The sequence below is a fragment of the Octodon degus genome, unplaced genomic scaffold (genome assembly GCF_000260255.1).
Source record: "Octodon degus isolate 3935 unplaced genomic scaffold, OctDeg1.0 scaffold00169, whole genome shotgun sequence".
NCBI lineage: Eukaryota > Metazoa > Chordata > Mammalia > Rodentia > Octodontidae > Octodon > Octodon degus.
In genome coordinates, this window is record NW_004524745.1 from 892216 (window position 1) to 902151 (window position 9936).

Consider the following 9936-nt stretch of genomic DNA (forward strand, 5'->3'; position numbering starts at 1 on the left):
AAAAAAAAAAAAAAAAAAAACAAGAACCAGGACTACTAGCCATCCCACTCCTGGGTATTGGCCTTAAGCAAATGAAGTCAGCATATGAAAGAGATACCTGCACCCCATATTTACTGCAGCACCATTCGCAAAAGCCAAGACATGGAATCAGCCTAGGTGCCCATCAACAGGTAATGGAGGGGTTGGGGAGGTAGCTCGGTAGCACATGCCTTGGCAAGCACAAAGGCCTAAGTTCAATCCCCAGTTCCGGGGGGGAAAAAAAAACAGGTGATGGTTAAAGAAAATACAGTGTTAAATACACATAAAGGACAAAAACTCATCCATAAAGAAGAATAAATCCTGTCATATTAAGCGAAATAAGCTAGACACAAAAAGACAAGCATTTTGTGTCATCAATAATTTGTACAAACTGAAAGAAAGTTGCCTAGGGAATGGGAAGGGAGCTGGGAGGACAGTGTCAGAGTGGGTGAGGGTGGGACAGTGGATGGACATGATCAGTCCATGATGGATGTATGCATGGAAATATCACAAGCCCCATTCATTTTTACAGTTCATGTGTTACTCTTTTGTAAAGTAAAATAAAGAGAGCACTGGGCCAAGGGCTCCCATGTCTCACCTGTGCCTAGCACCCTATGACACACACAACCTCTCACACTTGTGCCCAGATGCAAACAAGCACCAGACCCACAGTCACACCACAGGGATATGTCCCCAAGAATATCTGGCCTCTGTGTGACACTTGGCCTTAGTCTCCCCACCTGTAAGTGGGGCTGGGGTACATGGTATGGGGGAGAATCTCTACCCTTTCCTGGTGTCCCTCAGTCCAGGGCCAGAGGCCCTAGAGAAAGAACTGGGCTGATGCTGTCAAGTGAGTACTCTGGGCTGGGGGCAGCAGCCAAGCTGGCAGCACCATAAACCCAGGAACCTGTACCTGGCACAGACGAGTGGCGCAGGAGGGGAGCAGGGGCCGACAGAACTTCTTCATCGAGCTGACAGCAGCTGGGAAGGCAGGGGCTGAAAAGATGGCAGCCACCAGGTTGATCCTTAGAATCCAGGAGAGCATTTCTTCCTTGCTCCTGGAGACAGGAAGAGAGGGGAGGGTGTAGTTTTCTCACAACAAGACTTGCTACCCCCACACACCCATTACCCAATTCCCAGCATTAGGCCTGGCACAGAAAGGGCACTCTGACTCAGATGAGGAAATAAGGGCTGGATGGTGGAACAAGTTCCTGGATGGACCTAGCCAGAGCAGACAGCCCTGGAGCCTGTGAGCTCAGAGGATGACCGAGAGCAGTGGGCAGGAAGCAGTCCACAACAGCCCTCCTGTCCTACCCCTGTTGCCTGCCCAGCCCTCATCTTCTGATCCCCAGCCTCATCTACCCACCTCCCTCTGTTTAAACTCATCTGACACATGAAAACCCAATTTCAAGTCACAGAAGTGTGAAGCATAGCAGAGTAAGGCAAGCATTACAGGTCAACTCTAGGCAGAATCTTCCTACCGATCCATAGACTTAAAGTCAAGGATGATTTGTGAAGAGTCCACTGCCCCCATCCCTCAGGGGTGCTGGCATGTGTGGGCAGCCCTGACAGAGTTGGTGACTGCACAGCTGTGAGCTCCATCCTGAAGTTTTGGATTTGGTAGGTCAAGGGTAGGGCCAGCAAGATTGCATTGCTAATCAGTCTCCACTGCAAGCTGAGAGCCCACACTTTTCAGGGCCCAAAGCAGCAGCTGGCCCATGTCAAGTGGACACACTGGCTCTGTGGCTGCTGTGCATGGAAATCTGAGGTACAGACCCTGACTGCTGGCAGAGGACTGCACGTAGGGGCCATGCTGCAGGGACTGAGTCTAGGAGGAACAAAGGGTGCAGGATCCTACTCACGGGGCCTGGAAGAGGAAGACTCTCCAATCAGCAGTCTTCAGTTTGAGCACGTTGGACTTCTTGCTGTAGTCAGAGGCCCGGGTGGCCAGAGAATGATGCACGCGAATGGCATTCTTGAGGTCACCCTCTGACAAAGCCTTGTCAGGCCTGTACTCATCCTGAGGAGCAGGGCCTCTATCACTGCCAGGCCCAAGCTTACTGCCCCACATGTTCTGCTCTCTCACTCTCTCCCCTAAGTCCTTCCATCTCCCTCCTCCACAATGAGAAGCACTCTAGGTACCCTTCTCCTGTATCATCTGCCCTAGAGGCCTGACACTAAGTATCCACAGACTCACTGGACATTTCAAAGATCCCTCCCAGAACCCTCAAAGGCCTGACTGGAGTGAGTCTGAGTCAGGGCCCTGATGGAGAAAGGACCCAGACCCCTCCCCAAGCTCCAGGCCCTGCCCAAGAGTCCCTGAGTACCATAAGCCAAAGATTCAATGGGACTGGGCTGATTCAGCCTAGGAAGGACTCTGAGGCAGTCTCACCTTCTGCAGATACAGGATGGTCCCTTTGAGCACCGCGTAGAATTTCTTCCAGCCACGCCTCCCACGGGGTGCTGGGGAGGGGGGCACAGGTAGTGCAGCCACAAACACCCACTCCAGTGTCTCCTACCCTGCCTCCCTGCATGTCCACCTGTATGTGCCGAGGGGTGGGTACCTGAGCCAACATCCCTCCCCGCACCCCTCTTCCCAGCCTGACACCCACTCCTCTTGCCATCCATGTCGGCATGAGTCTTCCGAGTCAGCACGCCATGCTTGTAGGTAGTGGCACTGAGAGCTTGAGGGACATCCAGGAAAGGGTTGCCACCATCCAGAATCCGTGTCACCTTCTTTGTGCCTGTCCCAAACTTGTCATCCACCAGCTCAGACAGGGATTTCCTCAGCTCATCCTCATCACTGGAAAAGTAACAAGCATGAGCAATACCTCCAGGGAGGCCTCATCCTCAACATCACTACGTCCTCTCCCATTAACCACTCTCTACAAGTCAATGTGGGTGGGCACTGACATTAACCCCTGGGCAGACTAAAGGTGCAGCACAAACCACAACATACTGGCAGAGGGCAGGTTGCTAGGCGAAGCCTATAAGGTCTGGGCTCACCATGGGATCCCTGGTAGAAAATTCTAGCCCTTCCAAAGGAGTGGAGGTCCATAAGCCTCTACATAGATCCAAAGCCACAGGCTGGCTTGAGGAACAGAGTAGGGAGGCATTCTGTTTAGAGTGCCTTACAGCTTCTCTGACCAGCATGGTCACCACCCCTCTCTCCAGATGCCTGAGCACCTCCACACCTCAATGACCACATAGGGAAAGTTAAGTGACAGTTACTCTTCCCACTGCCAAGACCAGTTATCTACTAAACACAGTCACATTCTGAGGGCTGTGGGGAAACTGTGCCTCCTGCTTGCCTACCTCCCAAGGGGGAAAGAGCTTTCTCCATTGGAAATTTGGCATTATCCTCAGTACAGAAAAACAACAACTGTGGATACCATAGAACTAAATCCACAGTTCAGTCTACTTTATAGCAATGAAAACAGTACACACTGTTTATCAAGAATGGACCTGGCCCCATCCCTGGGGCACAATGAGATGGCAATTGAGACTTGATGTGGTGGTGTGCACCTGTAATCCCAGTGCTTGGGAGGCTGAAATCAAGAGGATCACTAAGGATCCAATCTGTGTAGTGAGACCCTATAGACCCTGTGCTAACTACATTTTTTAAAAAATGGACCTGAAGCTGAGGATATAGCTCAGCAGCATAAGCGCCTGCCTAGCAAGCACAAGTTCCTGAATTTGATTCCCAGTACCAGATTTAAAAAAAAAAATGGACCTGAAAGGAACTCCATATATGTTGGCCAGCTATACAGGAGTTGTCAGGGACCTGGATTGGAAGCGATCAGCACCATGGAGAGTGGTCAGCAGGGCCAATCGACACCCCCAGCTACTCCCACTCCAGGTTTAGTCTCCCCATACCTGTGCCCAGTGTCACTACTCACATAGCCCATTCCAGTTTTTCATTCTTGATGGAATTATAAAGGGTCTGGAAGAAAAGAGTTCAAGTAAAGAGTCAAAACAATCTTCATATACTCCAACAATGTGAGTGCAGTGAGGGAGCACCCTTTCAGCTAACAGGCAAAGTAAACATTTGACTCATATTTGTTGGATAGATAAGTAAGTGGATGGATGGATGGATGGATGGATGGATGGATGGATGGATGGATGGATGGATGGTATTTGATCATGCATGTCTGACCCTCCAGGATACAGTAAGCTTCACAAGGTCAGGAGTTGCCTATTGTGTTCACTGCTGAATCTCTGGTGCATAAGTTAAAACTCAATGTGTAGCAAATGTTCAACAGGATGGATGGATGGATGGATGGATGGATGGATGGATGGATGGATGGGATGGGATGGGACGGGAAGCTGGATGAGTACATAGATGTGTGAAGAAATGGATAGGTAAAGGTACAGTGAGTGGTTGGTGTGTGGCACAGTGTTTGGTACTGAAGATATGGGTGGTGAGTGAAAGAGTGGGTATGCAGGAAGGTGTGACTGAGTGGCTGGGCAGATGGATACATAAGAGGGAAAATTGATGAGTAGATGGGAAAAGTGGTTAGGTAAATTCCGATTTCATGAATATTTTAAGTGCTTTCTCATGCCAAAGAAGATAGTTATGGAAACAACATTCTTTTTTTTAATTTTATTTATTTATTTGTGTGTGTGTTTGTGTGTGTGTGTGGCCAGCTCAGCCCACCAGGGGGCGGGGCTGGCTGGCATGTGGTGCTGGGGGATTGAACCGCAGTCCCTGTGCTTTGCTAAGCTTGTTCTAAGTAGGTGCTTTAAACCACTGAGCCATCTCACCAGCCCCAACAACATTCTTTTTAAGTTTTATTTTTTAATTAACAAAATAATTGTGCATATTACCTCCAGACTCACTATTCAACTATCCTCATGATACTGCAAAGTTATCAAAATCCACTATCTAAAAATAAACTATGGGCAGGGGAGTTGGGTATAGCTCAGCAGCATAAGCACCTGCCTGCTAAGTGCAAGGTCCTAAGTTTGATCCCTGGTACAAAAAAAAATAAATAAATAAATAAATAAATATGAACTCATCTGCCTCAAAACAAACAAACAAACAATTTCTCTTCCTCTGAGGTGGAGAACTTACTAGCCTGGAAAGGCCAAAGATCCACACCAGACTTCAGAAAAAAAAAAAAAAAAAAACAGATTTTTTTAATTCTTGGTGGTGTTGTAGGAATGAGGAGGCTTTTCCCCACTATGCTGCTGGTTGTGGTGAAGGTACTGTAGTGATAAAGGAGGTGGTGATGGGTGGCAGCTGTGACTATTGGTGATAGTGAGGACTACTGCATCAGTAATGGTAATAACTGCAGCATTCAAAAGAAATCTCACAAAGCCTAACTCAGAGAACACAAAACAATTTAGATGGATGGCCTCTAATTTTGTCCCAAAGTCCTGGTGGCCCTGCCCCTGCTATTAAGGGTCTGGAATATCAGGATTTAGAGGGTCAGAGACTTCTCACCACCCACCCAGTGCCCACCTATGGATGCAAGCACCCTTAGCAGGTCATACCTTCAAGAGGTCTTTGGCAAAGTCTTGGCCATCATTCAGCTGGTCCAGGTTGGCAATGAACTGCTGGCAGGACATCTTCTTGCCAATGTTCTGTTATGGAGAAATGGTTTCACCTGAGAGTGGGGAAGGGAGCTGGTGTGGTTCCCACAGCCAGCCTTGCCCCACCAGAAGGGACAGAGCAGTGTCAAGGGCAATAATGAAAATAAAACTCCCTGGATTTTCCTTTGTCTCCAAGAGTTTCCAAAACTTTCTTCACTTTCAAGGTTCTCTTCAAGCACCATGAAAGCCTGGGGTTCTCTTCAAACTCCGATGAAGGAGTCAGGTGTGGACGAAGGATGACAACTGGCATTTGCCAGGTGCCCATTATGTCCCAGATCTGTACTTGACGTTCATTATATTTCCTTCTCACCACAGTCAGGGAGCGGAGGGGCAGGAGGGGAAAAGGGCGTGCCATGATCACAAAGCAAGGCAGTGAAGTGCATGTGACATCAAAGCCTGCGCTCTCGCCGCTCCCCCATGCTGAACTCTCCCAAGGTCAATCAGCACCAGGACTTGAACCCAGGCCTCTTGGCCTCTGAGTAGAAGCTCTGTGTATTCCATCACAACCACCTTACCCTCCTGCTTCACAGAGGAGCAGCAAGACCTCCAAAAGCTAGGTGAAGTAAGGGAGACTTTGGTCTTACAAAAGTTCAAAAGTCAATTTCCACCAACACAAATAGGTGCCCCATGCTGACCCCGGCTGATAGAAAGAGAATCAAGAAGATAGCTTCACTCCTGGAGCACAAAGACTGAGAATGTACCCCCAAGTTCTGCCTTTGCTTTAGCTACTGAGTAGTAGAAGGGCTTGAGCCCTCCAAGCTCACACCTGCTGCTCACACTTTCTGACTCTCCTTAGAGAATACACACTGGAGGATGCACTGGGCAGTGCTCCAGATTTGTGAGGTTTTTGTGGATTGGGGTTCATTAAAAGGAATGTTTCTCCAGGTTTACCTACAGAGTGCTACTACCCCATAAGATGAGAGTAGGTATTTTTGCAAAAAAATATATATCATAGTTAAATAAGTTTTATTTCCATGTTTTAGAGTCTTTAACATGCTTGTGTGTGGCAGAGTTCTCTGGGGATTCAAAATACATTCACCGAAATTTATTGATGTTGGCAGCATTTTAACAAAGAGAATTTATTAACATGTGAAATATTCATATACCACAGTAATAATTTGAAAAATAAAAATGCAAGTCTTTATATGCTTAGTGGCACAGGGCCTTCCTGGCAAGCACAAGGTCCTGAGTTCAATTCCCAGTAGCAAAATAAAAAGGCTTTATATGCTTATAAGCAAGAATTTGCTACACTTTCTCCAACGGAACAAAGGGGAAAATCCTCTCAGTGCCTAGATAGGCATTTGTTTGGCATAAATACAGTACACACATTTTTTACATGTACATAATTCTGTGTCTATCTGTAGCATAGAGCCACATAGATGTACATCTGTAATAGAAGAATACAAGGACAACACTGATAATATCTTTGAGTTAGACATACTCTTACCATTCCTCAGCCATTAGTCAAGATTACAAAATTAGGAAAACAACTGACAAGATTTCCAGTCCTAATAGTGACGAATTATCTTGCAGCAGAGGAACCTTCCCAATAGGAAAAAGTGTGAGTTGATATATTAATAAAACATCTGAGAAATCCAAGAGCAGTGAGGACTCCAAGACTAAAGATCCTGCCAAGGAGAGAATGCGGAGAGCAATGCAGAGCAGCTTTGCTCCTGAAGGGCTCGCGAGCCTCAAGGGTGGCTGCAAGGATGAGCCACGGGTGGGTGATCTTACAGAACTGGAGAACGAGGGGCCCTGGGAAACACCACAGTCATACTTCACAAAAAACTGAAGAAAGGAAATACTGAAGAGAGCTCTTCAGGCAGAGGGAAAATTATTCCAGCTGAAAGCATGAACAACCAGATGGAGTGGATAGCCAAATACTGATTGTGTAGAGCAGTGGTCAAGTTTCCTGGGGAATAGATATTCACAGATACAGGGGCTGGGGAGATGGCTCAGTGGAGTCAGTGCTTCCCTGGCAAGCGCAAGGGCCTGAGTTCGATCCCTGGTTTCACCAAAAAAAAAAAAAAAAAAGATATTCACAGATACAATACCAAAAAGCATAATGACAATAATACATAAGTTATACACACATAAAGATGTATATAAGCAGTATATGGAATTAAAATACCAGGAAGTAATAAAAATCCTTTTGTAAGTCACTGATGCATATTGCAAGCCATAGAGAGAATTCTGAAAGAATTCAGAGCTAACTAGCTACCAGACATGGAACAGAATTCTAAAAATACTTAATCCAAAAGTAGGCAAGAAAGGAGAGAGAAATGAAACATAGAACAGATAAGTCCAAAAGGCACTTATTCTACTGAGCTGTCTCCCTGGCCCCAGATGTCATTTTAAATGTTTAAAAAACATTTAAAAGAAAATAAGATCAATCCTTTCAAACTCTTCCCAGAAAACTGAAGAGGTAACAGTTCCTACCTAAGGCTAGCATTACATTAATACCGATGTCAGACAAAAATATCACTAAAAAATTTTTAAAAAAATAATTTTTTAAAAAGGGCCAGCTGAATAGCTCAGCAGACTAAAGTGCCTGCTTAGTCAGAGCACAGAGCTGGAGTTCAATCCCTGGCATGCCATGCCAGCCCTGCCCCCCAAGGTGTGCTGAGCCGGTGATTGAGATTTGTCATGGTGGCACATGCCTGTAATCCTAGCTCTTGGGAGGCTGAAAACAGGAGAAACACTGCCTTATCTATGTAGTGATACCCTATAGACCCTACAGACCCTATACCAAATATGTAAAAAAAAAAAAATCACAAAAAAGCTACAGATCAATACCTCTTATGAATACAGATGTAAAAATCCTCAAAAACTACTGGCAAGTCAAATCTAGCAACCTATTAAAAGGATTATACACCACAGCCAAGTGGAATGTGTTTTGAGAATGCAAGGATGGTTCAACATCCAAAAATCCATCAATGTAATACATCACACTAACAGCATGTAGGAAGAGAAAAGACATGATCATCTCAACTTATACAGAAAAGGCATTTGACAAAATCCAACACTCTTGCATGATAATAGCACTCAATGAAAATTAGGAATAGAAAGGACCATCTTCAAATGATAAAGAATATTTATGGACCCAGTTCATGTGAGCTTAAACAAAGGAAAGTTTACAGGCTCACATGTGGAAACCACATGGCTTAGAGATGATGAAAATTAATCTTTTAATTAATCATCTTTCAGGTAGCTGCTGCTTCCTTTTATTCTCAGTTCTCTTCAGGTTACATTCCTTCTCTCAACAGGGTGTGACAGGGTCATTTGCTTTCCTAATACACATCCTCAGAGCTCTGTGTCAGGGAAAAAAGAAGATCTTTTCCCTAGATCAATTGTGAAAAGGGAAGCATTCAGACTGGCTTGACTTTTGTCATGTGACAATCCAGCTCAGTTACTCTCCTGGAGATGACACACCATGACAGATGGCTGCCACTAGAACCACATAGTTTGAGGAAGTTCTTGGAGAAAGAAGGACAGTTACAATGTCCTATAAGCAAACAAAACTTTCTAGTTACTAACAATAGAAAATGTGAGAAGCTGGACATAGTGGTGCACACCTGTAATCCCAGCACTCAGGAATTTGCCACAAGAGGATCATTGCAATTTCAAAATGGGCCTGGGTTACAAAGTGAGCTCAAGGCCAGCCTGAGCAGCATAGTGGAGACCCTGTCTGAAAAAGAAAAAAAAAAAAGAATCTTTACGAAAGGCCCAAAGCTAATAACATGCTTAATAGAGAGAAACCAAAAGTTTTCTTCCTAAGATCAAAAGCAAAGAAGAGCAAACAGGCACACACAAAAAAGAGGCAAGAATACTAAATAATCATGTCGTAAAATTATATACCCTTAATAGAACATAACGTGTTTCTATTCAACATTGAACTGGCCAGAGCAATTAGGCAGGAAGAAAAAAATATGTCCAAATTAGAATGAAAAGAATAGGGCCAGGGAGATAGCTCAGTAGAATAAGTGCTTGCCTGGCAAGTGCAAGGTCCTGAGTTCAATCCCTGGTACAGGAAAGAAGAAAGAAAGAAAGAATAAAGAAAGAGAGAATAAAGCTATCTCTAGTTGAAGTTATCATTTTATATGTAGAAAACTCCAAAGAGTCTATAGGAGAAAAAAACAAATTTAGCAAAGTTGCAGGATACAAAATCAATGCAAAAATCAATTGCATTTTCATTAATAATGAATAATCAGAAAATGAAATTAAGACAAACATCAAAAAAATAAATATTTAGGGGCTGGAGAGATGGCTCAGTGGTCTAAAGCACCTACTTGAAACAAGCTTGGCAAAGCACAGGGACCGCGG

The 9936-nt window shown here is 45.1% G+C and overlaps 1 protein-coding gene across 2 annotated transcripts in view; it reads right to left on the reverse strand.

Moving 5' to 3' along the window:
- The window catches only part of Psd2 (pleckstrin and Sec7 domain containing 2), a 49338-nt gene that overhangs the window by 7249 nt on the left and 32153 nt on the right, over window positions 1-9936 (reverse strand). The window contains exons 8-13 of one of the 2 annotated variants that reach the window (XM_023703365.1): window positions 5515-5604; window positions 3918-3961; window positions 2631-2821; window positions 2411-2481; window positions 1881-2038; window positions 932-1076 (exon numbers count right to left, since the gene is read on the reverse strand). In XM_023703365.1, the coding sequence (XP_023559133.1) occupies window positions 932-1076; window positions 1881-2038; window positions 2411-2481; window positions 2631-2821; window positions 3918-3961; window positions 5515-5604 (699 nt within the window). The remainder of the gene's footprint in view (window positions 1-931; window positions 1077-1880; window positions 2039-2410; window positions 2482-2630; window positions 2822-3917; window positions 3962-5514; window positions 5605-9936) is intronic. The other variant, XM_023703366.1, reaches the window with a different exon arrangement.